The sequence below is a fragment of the Gadus chalcogrammus genome, chromosome 8 (genome assembly GCF_026213295.1).
Source record: "Gadus chalcogrammus isolate NIFS_2021 chromosome 8, NIFS_Gcha_1.0, whole genome shotgun sequence".
NCBI classification, from domain to species: domain Eukaryota; kingdom Metazoa; phylum Chordata; class Actinopteri; order Gadiformes; family Gadidae; genus Gadus; species Gadus chalcogrammus.
The window spans coordinates 23,759,015-23,778,416 of record NC_079419.1 but is presented as its reverse complement, the minus strand read 5'-3'; the positions used below and the strand labels follow the sequence as shown (position 1 = coordinate 23,778,416).

Below are 19,402 nucleotides of genomic sequence, written 5' to 3'. Positions count from 1 at the left end.
GTTGAAAGTGTTTGACTGCAAAAAATAGAAACGAGAAAGAATTAAAAAGAAAAAGCACTCGAGGAGCATCGAGTAAAGACACTGCAGGTGAAATGCTAGGAGTTTGAGAAGGGAGGTTGGAGTTTAGCATTAGTTACCATGCAAAGTGTCATTACATCACATTTAAAATAAAAGCTTTATTTTATCACTAGCTGGCCAGCTTGCCCATCGCGCTTTAACAAATAAATTGGGAGAAGGCAATGAAATAAAAATGTTAACTAGCTAACCATCAGTATCAGTATGATCTATCAGTACAAATGTTGCATGGTGGTAGCATGTGTGTAGCCACAGAAGGTTTTTATTTTTGCAGCCATAGAACTGAGTCAGCCCAGTGATGCTGATGAGAATGGCTAGGAGGTAGCAGAGAAAACAGAGCTACAGGTCGCAAACTGCACAATGTTATGAGTGCAACATATGGAGAAATATAGGGAAAGATACGCTATAATCTATTGGCTCTTTCGTTTTTTGCTTTTAGTTTAGATTTTTCAATGTGAGTAAATGAATGTTTTGTTGGTTTGGCGGCACGAAGTAGCTGTGTCCAGTACAGGGTTTCATTGTTCAATGGCTTGTAATAGTAAAAGCACCCCCAGTTGGGTTGGGGCTGACTGCATAATGTTAACTCCTGGGCTGAAAGTGAGCCCCACTCCGTCCCTGCACACACACATACCGATAGAGAACCAAAGATATCGGATAGATGGATAATTAGATATGGATGATTGCAGATAGAAAGACAGAGAAACAGATGGATGGATATAGAGAGAGATAGAGAGATAAAGACGGTAAATAGCAGATAGGCCAGAGGCATTGCAACACTTACTGTATAACAACTGCCAATGCCGTGACAGCAGGAAATCAGTGACTGATTTTCTGACTCTCTCTCTCTCTGTCTTGGCTGCTGGTTTTGCGTGGGCGAGAAGCAGAAGGTGTAGGAAAATGTGATCAGATTGGCATGGACGCAGCGACTTATTTCCGGGGCGCCTTGCGTTTCAGATATCGATGTTATTCTTAAATCATTCAACACCCTGGATTTCAAAGCACCGCTATTGGCGCTGTGTGTGTGTGTGTGTGTGTGTGTGTGTGTGTGTGTGTGTGTGTGTGTGTGTGTGTGTGTGTGTGTGTGTGTGTGTGTGTGTGTGTGTGTGTGTGCTACGTACAAAGTTGATCACACTGACATCTGTGATTGTGCGTTGCTTCTTCCGGTTGTCTGATGTCAGTGTGGAGCCTGGAACCAAAATGAGCCACATTTACGCTTCAAATTTCCGATGCGTTCGAGAACATCACCCCCCCATCCCCCAGTTTATAAATATTATTATATATTTTTGCAACGAGAAGAAGGCTTTATTCATGTTTTTTACTTTTCCGTGTTGGTTTTGTAGTTTTCTTGGGGTGCTCTGCCTGCTTGTCAAAATGCTTGTTAGAGCAGCGTTACAAGGACTGCGGCAACTGCAAATCTTTCAACGGCTCCGATGTCATTATTAACAATTTGTCTCGGAGAACACAGTCATTGAAGGAAAAACCTGCCAAAGAGGGTCTGTTCTGCTTCCACTGGTCATGGCGCGTCCCAATGCCAAACACGGGAACAGGGCTACTGGTCACCGTGGCGACAGACCTACCAGGCCGTCCAGGAGGCCAGAGGAAGCAGTGCTGGTATTGATGACATTCTGTGTTTGGACGAAAAGATTTCGTCTCGCCACTGCTGATCTAATCAGAGCATCCATTATTGGAACGGTAAGCTGATGGAAGGCTGGCACAAACATGTTTCAAGTGTTTCAATTCCCTCTTTCTCTCCTTCTCACTCTCTGTCTTTCAAACTCCATCTCCCTTTGCCCTCTCTCTCTCTCTCTCTCTCTCTCTCTCTCTCTCTCTCTCTCTCTCTCTCTCCCCATGTCTCTCTCCCCTGTCCTCTTCTCTGCTACTGTGTGTAACGCACTTCTTGCTTACACTGCCACCTCCCCTCCCCACCAACACCACCTCCTCCAGTGTTTGTGTTTGCGTATGGATGGATCTGTGTTTCAGTTATTGTTTGTGTAGGTGTGTGCGTGTGCGTGTGTGTGTGTAGGTGTGTTTTTGTGGGTCTGTGGATGGATGAATTGATGATTGTGTGGATGGGTGGATCAACCTTCATCAACATGGTCTCCCAGGAATCCGTGAAATGACTACGGACGCTTAACTCGAAATCCATGGCCACATCACGGAAACACGCCGATATCCGTGTGTGAGCCACGGAATAACAGTCATTTACTTGCATTGGAGCAAATCCTTGGCCACATCACGGACAATTTAAGTAATTCCGTGAGACCACCGTGAGTTAAGCGCCCGTGGTCGACTCGCTCGTTGAAACGGGGATCCGTGTGTGAGCCACGGAATAACTGTCATTTACTTGCGTTGGAGCAAATTCCATGGCCACATCACGGACAATTGAAGTGATTCCGTCAGACCACCACGTATTTTGAGTCAAGCCCCCGCTGTGGTCAACTGTGGCACACAGACAGATTTAAACGGGAATCTGTGTGTGCCACGGAATATCAGTGTCATTTACTTGCATTGGAGCAACTTCCGTGGACACATCAAGGACAATTTAAGTGTTTCAGTGAGACCACCACGGGTTTTGAGTTAAGCCCGCGTGGTCGACTCGCTCGTTGAAACGGGGATCCGTGTGTGAGCCACGGAACATCAGTGTCATTAACTTGCATTGGAGCGAATTTCGTGGCCACATCACGGAAATCGGCGTGTTTCCGTGATGTGTCCACGGATTTCGAGTCATTCGTCCGTAGTCATTTCACGGATTCCTGTGAGACCAGGTTGCGCAGAGACAGCCATGGGAAGCAGGAGGGGCTGTCGGATGCCTTCTCTCTCACCCCCGCCGAGGGGATGTTTGTGTTCCTTCTCCTGATCCCAGGTGGGGGGGTCGCGCAGGAGGATGGGGAGGCGGAGCAGCAGTGAGGACCTCTTATGGCCATGGAACCGTAGAGTAGAGTGTGGAGCCAAGTTGAATGATTATGGGAATTAAAGTTGATTTTGTGTGTGTTTGTATGAGTGTGTGTGTGTGTGTGTGTGTGTGTGTGCATTGTTGAATAGATTCAGAGGGAGGTTGAAAGAAAAAGAGGGTTTGAGAAGAGCAGAGGAGAAAGTTAGGATGCTACTTTATTTATACATAGTGACTAGCATTTTCCTTACAGCTAAGTATATCAGATAGAAGATGGTAGATTTAACCATGCACATGCACACAGGTCAGAGAGCTGTGCTTACAAATCTTATCTTACTTTGGGAGGAGAAGTCGGGGGCTGAGTTGAGCAGGAAGAGAACGGTGGAACCAAGACTTCTCCTTAACGGAACTTGGTAAGGCACCAAACCAAAACACACTGGATCAGTCAAAAGGTATAATTATTGTTGTTTTTTTCTGTTTGGGTCCTTTCCATAATGTTTCAATATGATCTGAGCCTTTGGCAGAAACAGAGGGATTACACTGCCGTACTATGATAATAACCATACTAATTCTCTCAGTAGTGGACACTGAGAGTGAACCTCCGTCAAGGAAGGACGGAATTGTAAGTTGCAATTGTAAGGAATCATACAATTTTTGAACATTGAAGAATTTGAATAGATCTGATAGCAAAGGGTCGGCGTTAGAAAATGTGGCCACCCTCTCGACTGAGGGGTCTCACCAACCCTTGGTTGATAGGACTTCATGTGAAGGATGGTTTTTCAGACACTTTGAAAACCATTTGCTTCTGTTGATCCTTTGATGTTTTTTAATCATATCTACTTCTTTATTAGAAACACGACTCATACGGGTGTCCTGCTGAACTCTCTGACAGCTTAGAGAGTTCAACCTATCAGAGCCAAGTGATTACTGATCCCAGATGGTCAACCAATTACAGCCGGCCCTACTGTCCCCCTCCCGGCAGCAGGGCTGCCAGTCCATCAAACTAATTTAACGTTGTCTACTCATATTTAATTTCCAAAACTGCTTAATTTCCAAACTGCTGTGTGTGATATAAAATGTATAAAACACTGAGGAAACAAATACACAGATAGCTCTCACTTTCCTTCCAACAACATTATTTGAGCGACACAGCTCCGGTGGGAGAATAGAAGAGATTAACCTTGAAAGGTGAATGCTCTTTACGACCATCTCACGGGCCGCCTGTGTGCGTCGTACGGAGCACCGTACGCCGTGGTCAGGGCCCACTGCCCTCCTTCCTGTGGGCGGCATGATGTAATTAAGGTAAATAGAGAACATCATCACACAATAACCGCCTTCAGACTGACAGATCCACACACTGGATTTGACCACAGCTATCAGCGGGGTGTCAGACGTCTTCAGGGAACGACTGCTAGGCATCATGAAAGGAACAAAGCACAGGGGGACATGTTCATCATCAGGCCCAATGCTTTTCATTTCAGTCTGAGATGGGCTAAACCATAGTCTCTTCTTCTGTGGTAATAAGGCGTTCTGTAGACCTGTTCATTGTCCTGTGTCTTCGTTTATTTACCATCTCCATCCCTTTCCTTTTATTTTATTATCGCTAGTCATGAAAAAACTCTGCTGGGTGTTTGTCCAAAGGTTCTGGGTTTAATCCCCAATGGCTTTCTATTTAATGGGCAGCCATGAGCAAGTATCTGAATTCAATGCAAAAAAATAGCATTGGACGACCCAGGGCTGTGTCAGGGGTCAACCTACGACCCAGGGCTGGGTCAGGGGTCAACCTACGACCCAGGGCTGGGGTCACCTACGACCAAGGGCTGGGTCAGGGGTCAACCTACGACCCAGGGCTGGGGTCAGGGATCAATCTTCGACCCCAGAGCTGGGGTCAACTTGCGACCCCAGGGCTGGGGTCAGGGATTAACCTACGACCCCAGGGCTGGGATCTGGGGTCAACCTACGACCCACGCTGGGGTCAGGGATCAACCTATGACCCCAGGGCTTGGGTCAGCGGTCAACTTACGACCCCAGGGCTGGAATCAGGGGTCAACCTACGACCCCAAACCTGGGGTCATGGATTCATTTCAATTCAACTTTATTTGTGTAGCCCTTAATCACCATTACAGTCTCAAAGGGCTTAACACGCCAAATATTTATATCACCCCCCTGACACAAGGGCAAGAAAATACTCCCTTAATCAGCAAGGAAGGAATCTTGAAAAGAAACACAGAGTGGGGGATCCCTCCTTCCAGGGATGGTCAGGAGTGCAGTGGGTGCCATAATTGACATACATACATACAGGCCAGGGGCGCAGATGGGATTTTGGAACTGGGGGGGACCAAGCTGTCAGCAAATGATTTCAACTCAATGACTTATTTTTATGTAATTTGGGCTTTAACTAGCGCTCAAGTCGTTACTTTCGTAATAGCCTATGGGCTAATGGTTTGCACTAAAAAGTCAGAAAATCTCAAAATGAATCCCCTCGAACCATTGGCCAGGAATTCTGGCCAATGGTTCCAGGGGATTCATTTTGAGATTTTCTGTCTCTCTCAGAAGTTAGAGACGGAGAGAAAAACTGCAGCTGCTGTGCCCCCCTGGTTTCACGACAACCAAAGCCTGCCGTTCACATACACATACACGCACACACATAGCTAGCTACAGAGGAGTATTTAATGTATTAATAAGCTACCACTAGCTGGCTAGATAGCTAAAGAGAATGACAAGGTATTAATATGCTAGCGCTAGCTAGCTAGCTAAAGAGAATGACATGTGCCGTGTTCCAATACCCGTACTTCCATGAGTATACTTAAAGGAAGTATACTATCCGTACTAATTTTTCCGATGTGAGTGCTGTTCCAAATCGAGTACTCCGTGGTGCACTAACTGGAAATTACGATCACGACTGCCGCCGTGGCTCCTCCCCCGCAATAAACATCCCGCTTTGAACGGTGAACTCTTTACGCCTAGCAGCTATGAAAAGCTATAAAAACTATAAAAACTACAAAATGAATCTAATTAATGCAGGCTATGTGGAAAATGCGCCGACTTTGGCTCAGCCTGGCTCCGCCTCTTCCTCTACGTAGCTAAGATGGCTGCCGTTGAGTACGGAAAGTGTCCTTTGATCCACACTTCACGATAGGCCGTTTTGAGTACGACATCCGGGTCCTTGAAATTTACTTATTTTCGCCAGATCTGAATTGTTACGTACTACGTACTTAAAATTTGTCAAGTAAGTACGGACAGTACGGGTATTGGAACACAGCAAAGGTATTAATATGCTAGCGCTAGGTAGTTAGCTAAAGAGAATGACAAGGTATTAATATATGGGCCAGAGCCAGGTAGACTCAAAATTTCTTTAGGAATTTTATAGTTAAAATAAGATTATACATAAAAATGAAAAAACATTAAAGCCTTTCACCTACGGCCAAAACATACTTTTATTTTACATTAAAATATAAGTACTTTTTCCCCTCCAATAGTGAATTGGAGGGGAAAAAGTACATGTAATGGAAATGTATACTGCTACTAATTTAGTCACTGCATTAACAAAAGCAAGAACAAACACCCAACGGTCTTTACATCACATCCGTATCGTTTTTGCACCCCTATGTTTAAAACGCAAGGCTGTAGAGGTGCGTTTTAATTTTTGCTTTGAATAGCTCGACAGTCAGCTTCCCTGATTAGGTGGCAGACTATTCTATAGGAAGGGGGCTCGATGGCGAACGCCCTCTGTCCAGCTGATTTATTTTTCACCTTGGGTAGCAAAAGAAGGCCAGCTTTCGAAGGCCAGAGGGACCAAGAAGGACTATAAGGAATGATGAGGTCCTTCAGGTAGGATGGAGCTAGTCCATGCAAGGCTTTATAGGTTAGCAGTGGCACCTTAAAATCTGATTTGGAAGTTATTTGTAGCCAGTACAAAGAGGCGAGAATAGGAGTGATGTGATCAAACTTTCTCATTCTAGTCAGCAGTCTAGCTGCAGCATTCTGTACAAGCTGTAGACTTCTGGTGGTAGTTAGGTAGACCAGAGAACCAGGAATTACAATAATCCAGTCTTAATGATATGAATGTGTGAATCAATGTTCCTCAGATGGAATAATGCAATTCTGGTTATACTTCTAACATGTCGGTCAAAGCACAGCAGAGGGTCAAACAGGACACCAACATTTCTGCCAAATGCACTTTTTGGGATGGCCAAGCCATCCAACCACAATGAGACTGTTCCAATTTACTCAGGTCTCGTTTTTAGCCAATAATTATCATCTCTGTCTTCCCGGTGAAGCTGCAGGAAGTTCTGTGACATCCAACTCTTCACTGCAGCCAGACAGGACTCCAACTTCTGGATCTGGGCTGATTCCCCTGATCCTACAGGAATAAAGAGTTGGGTGTCATCCGAATAGCAGTGGAAGCTAATTCCAAAGCTGCGGATAATGTTGGCAAAGGGAAGCATGTAGATTGCAAAAAGCCATGGACAAAGGACCGACCCTTGTGGTACACCAAGGCATAGTTTGCAGTGCTTCGATTCTGAACTCTCATAGAGCACAAATTGTCTTCTATCTGTGAGGTAGGAATCAAGCGTGCAAAAAGCCATACCACCGAAGCCAACATAGTGCTCAAGACGGTTAAGAAGAATCATGTAGTCGATTGTGTCGAACGCAGTACTAAGGTCAGGCAACACAAGTATCAAGCTCGCATTTGTATCCAAAGCAAGAAGGATATAATCTACCACTCAAATTCAGTGGACTGAAAAGGTTTGAAGAGATTGTTCATGATCAGATAGTGATGATTTGCTACAATCCTTCACTGTATCTTTGACAGGAAAGGAAGGTTCGATATAGGCCGAGTTCAATATATTTGCAGAGTTTCTGATTAATTCAGGCTCTAGGCCTGGCTTTTTGAGTAGCTGTTTTATCACTGCAGCCTTGAAACTAGAGGGAAACTTGGAAGGGAGAGGATCCAACATACACAAGTTTGGCTTCAATGCCTCTATTAACTTTTCAAGTTCAACCAGAGTTTTTGTCTTGGAACTCCAGGAGAGTTGCCTCTGAGTTCCCAATCCTACAGTGCAAGACCCCATCCTGCCCTGCAAGATGTGGAGGACAAGAAGCACGGCAAGCATAAATTTCCTCTCTAATCGATTGAGTCTTGTTTTCAAAGAAATCCATGAATTGACCTCATAAGAGGGTGGAGCCTATACTCTGAATCTGTTTTTGAGTCAGACTCTTCACCGGGACAAAAATAAACTTGGGTTTGTTTCTATTCCTGTTGATGATACTGGAAAAGTAGGCGTTCCTGGCAGTAGTGAGCGCACCCTTATAGGTGAGCAGACTGTTATGCCACGGAAGACAAAAGACCTCAAGGTTAGTCAAGTGCCATTTGCGTTAAAGGATTCTGCATCCTCGCTTCAGGGTGCGAGTTTCTACATTAAACCAGGTAGCTGTTTTTTTCAATGATCGCTTACGCTGAGCAACAGAATCGATGGCAGAAGACATGGCATTGTTGAAGTCATCAGTAAGGCACTCAACAGAACCCCTATATTTACAGAGGGGAGCAAGTGAAAGGGGTAACTTATCTGCCCTAGCTGTAGTGGTAGCAGGGGTGATTTGACGGCAGCTGAAAGTAGCCTGTTGATCGTCACAGGGGCAGGATACCCCCTTTTTATTGGACTTCGCGGAGGCAACCGTCCTCCACTGCGCGTCGGACGGTTCTAAGGCCTCCTTGTCGTTCATTAATTCCTGAAAATGGACACCTCGTCGGGCATTATCCCTTACTTATATACAGTCTACCCTAAGTCAGTTACAGTAAATCTGTATTATATACAGTCCATGTTAAGTTAGTTTACCCTGTATTATATACAGTCTATGTTATGTTATGCTATGTTGTCAGTAACACAGTTTTATACTTGCTTTTTTACTGTTATAGCAAACAGAAATGTTAACCCACTGAGTTAATACCCCTCCGTTAAATCCATTCAAAGGCATTATCAGGTAATGGCCCACAGTAACACACACACACACACACACACACACACACACACACACACACACACACACACACACACGCACAATGAATAAATGTCACACACAGGCACGTGTGTGTGTAGGGAGTTATCTTAATAAGGTGATTCCTACATGACCCTACCAGCAGCATGGTGGTCCTGAAAGCCAAGACCAGGCGGACCGGAAGGGTCCTCCACTGTTTGGTCTCCGGCAGTGTGGGACATCAATTTGACAGATTATGTGTACGAACCCTGATCAAATCAACACTTTAAACCACTCTTGGATGATCGGGAAACAAGCTCGATAACATTTCAACACAGGGTGAGATGTGTTCAGGAGAGAAAAAGTAAGAGTTACAAAACTCTGATTATAAGAGATGAATATGGATCTCTACCCGCAAAGCATTTTTCACTTCTTGATTATCATCTGCATTGTCACGTGACTTCAAATGTATTCATTCAAATGTCTTCATTCAAATGTCCGCATTCAACATTTTTGAATTCAGCATGTCTGAGTACGCTCAACAGAAACATTAATCAGTTTATACATGTAAACACTTTGATTTGTGAATGCTGAGCAGAATATATGAAATCCATCACAAAGGCAGCCTCCCCGACAGCGTTTACCGACTGGAGAGGGTTCTGGAGACGTCCCAACGCCAGGCCTGTCACTAAGAAACACTCTCAAAGAAGCTCCTAATACCCACACTTAGTCACACTTGTTGACTAGTTGTCATTGTGTCCATGGTGCTACACGCACACACCAACTTGCCATCAGGTGTCACGCCTGAGTGCTTACCTGGTTGTATGTTTTGTCAAATGAGAGAGTGTGGTGACAGCAGTGGAGCCTGGAGGCGAGCAGTGAGCAGTCTGCTGGGAGGACAGCTCTACAGCCACGGGCAGTAGAGCAGGGCCAACCCTGGAGGGGTAACGCACACACGCACACACACTTACAATTACATACATACATACATACATACATGCATACTTTACACACACCACATTGTATAATGTATATTATACAGTTTGTGGAATGAAGGGGTAGTTTGGATGTTGGGTAATGTATGCAAGAGAGATAAGGATGGGGAAATAGAGACGAGAACATAAACATTGTGAGGGACAGGGGGAGAGAGAGAGGCAGAGAGAGTGGCAGAAAGAGACAGAGAGAGGAGTAAGAGTGAGAGATGTATCTTCATGTTGAACCATCACATGGGAGATGTTTGCCCTCATGGACCTGTGAAATTTCCCCTCTTAATGTTTTAGTCACGTCGTTTATCCATCAAATCTGCATTTGCATGTTTTTCATGCGTTTCTGCACGTTTCAGTTTCAACATGGTTTTGTATGTGTGTGTGTTTGTGTGTGTGTCTGTCCATGTCTGAGAAGTCCCGTTGTGTGTTTGCATTTATGTGTGTATGCATTTATGTGTGCATGCAGTTATACAGTTATACAGCTATATTGATGCGTGTGCAGGATCACTGCATATCTCTGCCCCCAAAGGTCTCGAGTATGTTGGCTTGCTATGTGCATTGGTGTTGTATGTGTGTTTCTGTAAGATATTGTTTTTGTTAGTATGCATGTAAAGTATGTGTGTATGTATCAGTGGAGGCTTCTCCAGTGAGGAGAGGGAGGAAGATTCTCCAGCAGTGAATCGCATCATGGAATGCACGCCATTGCACGGTTCTCAGCTGAGTCAGTCAGACTCTGTGGAGTTGGTGCTACCGGAAACTAGTTAGTTCGTTCAGTCAAGTTTCTGGTGATTCGAATAGTGAACGAGACGAACGAACGAACGAGAGAAACGAACCGGTTCGGTTCGTTCGTCCTAAAGACTTGTTCATTCGAACCGGTTCGCGAACGAATGAGCCAACACTACCGCTCAGTCGAATGCCTCGTTTGCACCGAGTAGTGCGCTACTGTTCGTTGCGGTACAGTGCAGCTCCGTTCGCTTATATGGATGTTTCCGTAGCCCGCGGCCGAGCTGCGGAGCCCGCGGCCGGGCAGGGCTGCCGCGGTGGAGCCCGCGAGGAGGGTTGACTTGATCTATAAATGAAGTCCCTCATTTTACTTGGCTTAAGACCATGACCAACATTCTGAAACATCCATTAACATCCGCATTAGCCTCAAACAATGTTAGGCTTACTGTGTATGTAAATAGTTGTGAAATAATGTTCTTGTTGTTTGTTTAATTGTTTGTTACTCTGACCGTTCTGTTTGATATTGTGGAAAGGATGTTAGTGAATGATTATGAGCATGATGCCTTTTAAATGGCATCACTTTTGGCATGGTGTCTTTATTTCTCCTAAAACAATTGTAGCTGAAAGTAAACATAGCCAAATTACAACCAATAGCTTCTGTCATTGAGGGCAAAAATAGGCCCAATGATAGGCCCAGATTTTTTTATCTAGTTTTACAAATCAAGAGTAGGCCTGATTTGACTAATTGGCTTTGCATCCTTTCCTTCTGCCCTTGTAGTCCAAGACATGCTGCCCAACAGCTTTCAAAGTACAATGCTGCCACTGGTGGATTTGTATCAATTCACATAATTATCCCATCCTGCTATCTTGTAGTTCACCAAAACACCCTGAAACAACTTGAGTGTCACATACTTATGCCACAATGGGCCACTGTCAATGCAAGCAGGCCAATGGCAACCAAGCGCTTAGTCCTTCCTCCCTCACTTTAAAAACCACCAGCCGCCACTGCTATGTATGTATGTATGTATGTATGTATGTATGTATGTATGTATGTATGTATGTATGTATGTATGTATGTATGTATGTATGTATGTATGTATGTATGTGTGTGTGTGTGTGTGTGTGTGTGTGTGTGTGTGTGTGTGTGTGTGTGTGTGTGTGTGTGTGTGTGTGTGTGTGTGTGTGTGTGTGTGTGTGTGTGTGTGTGTTGTGGCACCCCGGCTGGCTGAGAGGCTGGTTCACGCAGGAAGTAGGCACGGTTGAAGCGGGTATAAAGCCGTTCTCGGCGTTTATTGAACATTCGCGAGTATAACAATCGAGGGTCTGGGCTAGGGTCTCCGTGAGCCACGTAGCCGTTGCGGGGTTGTGCGTCTCCTACTCCTTCTCCGGGGGGTCGCTCTCCTGCCGTCAGTCCTCCGCTCTGCCTTATACTCTCTGCCCTTTCCACGTGCCGGCTGGTTCCCATCCAGCTGATTGCGATCATTGCGATGGAGAACGTTCCCCGTGCTGGGCACGTGGGTGGCGCCGGCACACGCCCTCTACAACCCGGCCCCTGGAGGGGGGCGGGTTGCCACAGTGTGTGTGTGTGTTTGTGTGTGTGTGTGTGTGTGTGTGTGTGTGGGTGTGTGTGTGTGTGTGTGTGCGTGTGTGTGTGTGTGTGCGCGCGCATGTATGTATCCATGTATATCAGGGGTACTCAAGTAGAAATGATGAGGGGCCACACATTTTATTTTCAGTGACTCAAGGGGCCGGTCGGTATACGTGTGACTGAGGCCGATATATGCTCTGTTTTAGACGTAACGCGTAAGCACGTAAGATACATAACCCCCCCTTGCGCGGTAAAATATCCCCCCTTACGTGCTTAAGTGCGTCGGCCAAAATTCCTGACTATGCGACTAAAACACTACGGCCCTACGCAGCTAGCAAAGACTGTGATTGGCCAGCTAACCACATCCTTTCAGGAGTCTCACATTTCCGGTTTTACAGCATAATAGCGCCATTTTTAAAAGGCCGTGACAGAAGCAAATGAAGAATTTTGAAGAAGGAGAAGAAGAAAACACAAGAACGAATTATGATAATTATAAATATAAACAAGCCAGCGATTTCCACTTCCACGTCCACAGATTCGTTCGTTGCTCCCCCTACTGTTCTGGCGGAGAATCCCCTTGCAACACGCGCAATCCTTAAGGAACCTTAAAGGAACCGTAAATCAAAACTTGTCTAAAACAAGTCCCTTGTGTAAATTACGTGCTTACGTCTCTGCGTCTAAAACGACCCTAAATCGGCCTTGACTGCTGCTGAGATGGACTGTCTGCCTCGAGTTTGGGAGGGCTGGAGCGGTCTGGAGTGCTATCTGTTTATCGTTGCAACCCCCAGCCTCGTATTGAGATTGCGGCGCGCGGTTTCAAAATAAGAGCGCCCAGCACGATTTTTTTTTTTTTTTTTTTTTAATAATTAAAACAACTTTTCAAAACAGCTCGAGGGCCATTAATAGACACCCCGCGGGCCACAAAAGGCCCGCGGGCCGCTACTTGAGTATGGCGGATGTATATGTATGTCCTATGAAACGTCCTACAACACAAGGCTTCTCTCTTACTTTCTGTTCAACTTTTCACCTCTTCTTCTGTCTGGTGCCTGTTCTCTGATTCTGCTACAGTGTTTGTGCTGTGATGATTTTCTCTTTATTGAATTCTTCTTTTCTCTCTCTCACTCTCTCCTTTTCGCTCTCTTTCAAAACCATCTCCTTCTTCACTCCCTCTGTCGCTCCTGGCAACCATTGCAACCAATTCTTGTTTCCTTCCTTTTACCACATTTTATTTCTAACATATCCCGTGTGGTCTTTTCCGACCAGTCAGATCTTCATAACAAAGGGTCACTGTACCAAAAGGATATATATACAGCGCACTTACAAAACACTGTTTAATAGTTCAGCAGAAGGTCTGTTATCTCCTAGTATCTTCTCAAAATCTCCAACAGCAAATGTCTCAATCGGAGCGTGTTTCTGATTAAAAGTTGAACCCACGGCATCTCACGGTTTAACAAAGCTGTTCCCGACCGGCAGAGCATGAGGGGCAGTGAAATCCTCTGCTTTTACAAGGTTTGGATTTTGTTGTTGGAAATGTATTTTGTTGCTGGAAAATGTATTTGTATTTTGTATTTTCATTCCCCTCTCCCACCACCCCACCCCGCTATCCCCTACCCCCGCAGCGATGTCAACTCCCCCCCCCCTTTACAATCCACCAATTTTCCACCCCCCCCCCCCATCACCATCCACCTTCTCCACCAAACAAACCCACCCATCGCCCTTCACAACAATCCTATCCATCCAATACCCAAACACCACCATCCCACATTGATGGGCTCACCACCCACCCACCCCCCCCTCCTTCTCCCTCCCCCCATGCAGGTGAGTGGCATTCATACGGCGATGAGCCGCAGGCGGGAACAGCGTGTGCTGCTGATGGTGGTGATCATGGTGGTGTGCTACCTGCTGTGTTGGCTTCCCTACGGCGTCACCGCCCTGCTGGCCACCTTCGGACCCCTGGGCCTGGTCACGCCCGAGGCCAGCATCGTGCCCTCGCTGCTGGCCAAGACCAGCACCTTCATCAACCCCATCATCTACATCTTCATGAACAAGCAGGTAAGGGAGGTCTCCCCGTAGGTCTGAAGGTTGCTCTTCCATTCTCTGCTCCTCCACCGGAAGGCGGAGCAGAGAGAGGTGCTGCTTCTCACATAACTTCCTCCTCCCGTGGGGATGTGTGGCAAGGGGATTGCAGTCATACTTGTTTCCGTGGGGATATGATTTGATGACATGGTTGAATCTTTTGTGTGTTAAATGGCAGGCTAGGCACTCAAGGGTCTCGGGGTCTCCTGCTCAGCCCAGAGGCAGTCAGTCCGCACCCCTCTCCTAAAAGGACCCACACGGCAGGCAGTTACAGGAGGAGTTCTGTACGACCAGCTTAGTTATGATGGAATCACTGAGAAGGATCACATGGAAGTCCTTTCATGCATTTTAAACAACCCCAAATTTCACTGAATTAGTTTCTTTAGCAAATGTCGGCGGCCTTCTCTCAGAGTCGCTCCAAAACGACCTATCGCTCGTACTCCACAGAGCTAGAATCGTCCCTGTGTTTGACAGTACATCCTCTGTAAAATATCCACATGTGTGTTGGCATTGTTCCCATGAATAAGTCATTAGCTCTCCATGCATCCAAAGCATCCAAAAGATCTGTGATTTGTTTCCTCAAATCATTTACCTTGTTTTTATATTTCCGAGGGCACCACCCCCAAACATTTGAATCACTGGACTATCCCATCTAGATAGTTAACTTGATTTAGTAGCAATGAAATGCGTACGCTGGATTGTTTGTTTTGTTGTAAAAACAAGAGGTAAACAAACCATGCCACAACACAAGCTATATTCATTTGCTCTGCATGAGAGAGGAGACAGAAGACAGGGCCTTTGTCCCTCTATCTCCTTCTCTATTTAGATCTCTTCAGATCAGGGTGCATTAATTTAATAATGCCAAAGAAGAAGATGGAGCCGTAATTGTTTGGCAGGTCCCGTGATCTATACGTATTTGAGGGACCTTGTTCGAAATTTCAGTGGATACCGTTGCTGCTATTGCAGTCCTGGGAACAACAGTTGGTAAAACATAGGAAGGAAAACCGTGGTTGTGTATTTGCTCCCAACCAGAAAGGTTCTGGGTTTGATTCTAAATGTCTGAAGCCTACCCTGTAGACAATGACCACATTAAGCAAGATTCCTAAGTTTCCTAACCTATATCTGCTCCCCGAATACATTTGAATCCAATTTCACTTTGGACAAAAGAGTCTCCTCAATGACTATGAAGAAATGTCAACATAATAAATGGCTGAATAATATGCTCCCATTACCAGCCCAGTAGCTCCAGTAAGGGCAGAGACTAGGGGTAGAACGCCTTCAAATAAAACATCCACACCGTGGGGTTCGCAGGTCACGATTTGGGGTTTATGGTTTGTACGGTTCGTTTGGTAGCGTCTGTCCCGGCCGGGCTCAAGACTGACATTCTCGACTAACTTTTTCATTTCATGGCACCCTAAGCAATTGGGTCCCAGCCATGTAGTATTGTCAAATATTGTAGACTCTGCCGTGAGCGAGTCAGATTCTGACCAAGAGTGGATCCGAAAGCCGCTTACTTGCAGTTTTGCTTTGAATTGTTATCCAATAAAACATGTTTTAACCAATTAGACCGTTTAAAAATGTAATATCTTCGTCACTACAGCCCTATTTAAGATGAAAGATGATTGCGCAGCGACACTTTTTGTTGTGTCGGGAGAACCCTACACTATGCCCGGCCTATACTATACTATATATATAAATTAGTGCTGTCAAGCGATTAAAATATTTAATCTTGATTAATCGCATTAATTGCATAGTTAACTCGCGATTAATCACAGTTTTTTTCTATTGTAAATATCCCCTGATTTCGTGCTGCTAGCCTTTTAGTGAGATCAGAGAGTGTTGAGAAGGACAGTAACGCCTCGTGCCAACTGCCTCCGTCCGTTGACTGATCCCCATTGACTTTGAATGGGGACGGACGCACAATGCATTATGGATCCGTGCGCTGAAGGATCCGTCAAAAAGATGAAACATGGTCAACTTTTTCGGCAGCGACGGATCCGTCATCCAATCAGATCACGTATGCAAATTTAAGCACTTTGACACTACTCGGGCTCTGACGACCCTGGAAACCTCCCCCATCCGTCAGCCACGCCTTCTGAGTCCTTTGACTGACAGTCGGCACGAGGCGTAACGGTTGTTGCCCACTGCATCCGTCCGTTGACGGATCTCATTGACTTTGCATGGGGCGATCCCGAACTGCATTGTGGGTCCGTCTGTTCCGTCAGCTCCGTCTCCTGCGTTCAGAAGTTGATAAAATGTTTACTTTTCAGTCTGCAACGGATCCGTCAGCCATTCAGATCTTGGCTCCGTCGGCAAATACCACTCCCCCATCCGTCAGACACGGCATTCAATGAAAAGGAGGTTACATTTCCAAGACCCAAAGTGAATATGGTTGAGTTCATTGTTAAAATAATCAATACTGTTTCCTATTTGAAAGTAAAGAAACAAATTATTAAAAGTAAAGATAGGATATACATATAGTGTGTTTGACTACAAAAGAGGTATATTACCATATTTCCATTTCAGGAAAAAATTGACCTTTTTAAAAAAAAGTTATCCTATATTCAGGGCAATCTTCCCCATCCCACATGGTTCTGCTCAACAAATCAAAGAAAACGCTGCATAGGGAAAATGTTCACAATGTAAAAGCTCCAACAAATTCTATAGCGTACAGAGTTAAAACTGCGAGAATTTTTTTTCCATACAGTTTGTGTATTGTATCTACAAGATTGCCATAGATTGTATTTTCATAAGATCTTATGCAGTATCATTTGTGCTTTCATGTTGAGTATGTTTGATGTTCGCTACCTTGGGATCTGACAATGGAAAGTAACTTACAGGAAGATATTTCACACTATATCAGGGGGTGGGGTTTTGTTTTAAGAAGGATCACCTTACTGATTTACTACTTGAGGACACCAACAGACAGACCAAAGAATCACTCAGGCATAACTCAATGATTGCAGTAATATGAAATAACTCACTGCATCACTGATGACCCAGTGAACAGACATAACATTTCCTCCTCCCGGCAGGATTTCAAGATGAAAGGTTGTTTCCAGGGCTCGAACGTGTGCAGGCAGGGGGACATAAAGCTGAGGCAGCTGAGGAGTGTCTCCTGCCATGCTGACGGTATGGCTCGGGATGTGTGTGGCGGAGGTGGCTCCTTTGGGAGATGGTGAGTGCCATTGTTGAGAAGGTAGTTGGCTGGGATCCAGTTGATGGTTGACTTGTAAGGAGAGGACCAGTATGACGCCATTTTATTGTCCCGGTAAGTCCTAGGGACACTCCCCCAGTCTGAGGTGGCGAAATCTGGCACCCTGGCTGGTTTTGACTTGTGAAATGGTTGCTTCATCTGCTTCTGTTGGCTGAGGCTCTAACCCCAGAGGAACAAGCCTGTCGAGGTGCCGGTAGAGGTCCCGTCCCAGCATGAGAGAGGATGGGAAGACGCCTGGGGCACATGGATTTTGACGGATGGCCTGTGTGAAGGAGCATCCTTGGACGAGGTAACGAAACGGTGTTAAACACTGCAGTGGGCATGGGATTGAGAATACACAGGTTGAACATGATGGATGCTTATAAGGCGTGTAGCGAAATCGGCAGGGACTTTGAGGGCCGTTATCTGTGGTGATATTCTTGGTGAGAGAAGAGAGACCCAGTAGAGGACTGGGTCCCGCTCAGAGGCTGCCTTTAGCTCCTGCAGAGACAGTGGCCAGGATGGTGGTGTGTTACATCTGAACAGTGTCCTGTTACACTGTTCCATCAACCTTTCCAAGCAGGGAGGTCAAAAATGGCACCTAACAGGTATTGTTAAACTTTGTTTCTGACAAGGTCCATATCTAAGAGCCAGATTTCCCTTGCTATATGGATATCCACAAGCCGAATGCAGCCTATTATCCAAATACACCTCTCCTCTCCCCTCTCTCCCCTCCCCCATCCTGAATTGGAAAGCCGAGTGTAGCATGTGAACCGCCATGCGGTCTGGCAGTCAGGACGACTATTAAATAATCGGCACAGCCCTAGCGTCAACTAGCTCAATGACGCCAGCTTCGATCAGCTGCTGCTCAGCTGAGACCCAAACAATGAGATACAGCAGGCGCAGTGGCTTGATGACAGAGTAACGGAAGAGTTGTGGTGAGGCTGGTGGGCGACGGCAGAGAGGAAGCCAAGACCTCAAACGGTGATGGCTACAATTGCTGCCGTGGCGTGACGACAGTCAGGAATGCCGACCCCATCCCTCATACTAATTCCAGTTAGAGTGTCACGCACCCTCACGTTATGGGTGTGTTCAATCAACTGGATCATCTAGAACAGCCGTTCTCAATCTGTGCGTACCACTGGTGGTACGCGAGCGCCCTCTAGTGGTACGCGGCGTATGAACGATTTTTTGAAGCAATTTTTTGAAGATGAAGCAACCGTTAAAAAAATGTTTTGCATGTACCCATCATATGCAATGATCTTAAACCTGCATTGACTAACTGCTGTGACGATGAGTAGGGGAAGCAAAAATTGTACAAAATCGTCCTGTGACGAGACGTTGAAGTCTGCCTTCAGAGGCCAGACATTTCTGGACTTTTGGGTGCAGCGACGCAGCGAATATCCTGCACTTTCAGACAAGGCTGTGCGCTTTCTCATTCCATTTGCGACCAGGCTTCTCTTGGTCGCAAATGGTCGCAAATAAGAGCGATGACTACTGTCATGTCATCGCTCTTATTTTATCCCCAAAAACGCAGCTGATCGGACGCATCACACGATTCGGAGGCATGCTTCACATTTAAGGATTTTAGAAACTGATTCTTATTCTTTTTTTTCAAAAATGCATTCGGAAGAGAAGGGAGACTAGCGTTGCTCACGGGTTGGAATGAAAGGGAGAAAAGGGGACAGAGTTGCCTGCGGAAGCGATGTCGGAGATGCAGAGACTGCTTCACGCTACCAGTGTCTGTTTCGTACGGTGTGGAATGAGAGCTCGTGGAGGCACTATTGCGCAAGTACGCCTGCGTGCTTGCGCAATAGCATGCTGCCCGAGAATGAAGTATCGCTGTCAAATCTGTCCCTGGGAAAAGTAACGTTGCTTGCGCCGAATTG

At 45.8% G+C, this 19,402-nt stretch overlaps 1 protein-coding gene across 1 annotated transcript in view; it reads left to right on the top strand.

Annotated features, from left to right (window-relative positions):
* The window catches only part of LOC130387953 (vertebrate ancient opsin-like), an 84,678-nt gene that overhangs the window by 54,126 nt on the left and 11,150 nt on the right, over nucleotides 1-19,402 (top strand). The window contains exon 3 of the mRNA XM_056597246.1: nucleotides 14,060-14,293. Coding sequence (XP_056453221.1) covers nucleotides 14,060-14,293 — 234 coding nt within the window. The remainder of the gene's footprint in view (nucleotides 1-14,059; nucleotides 14,294-19,402) is intronic.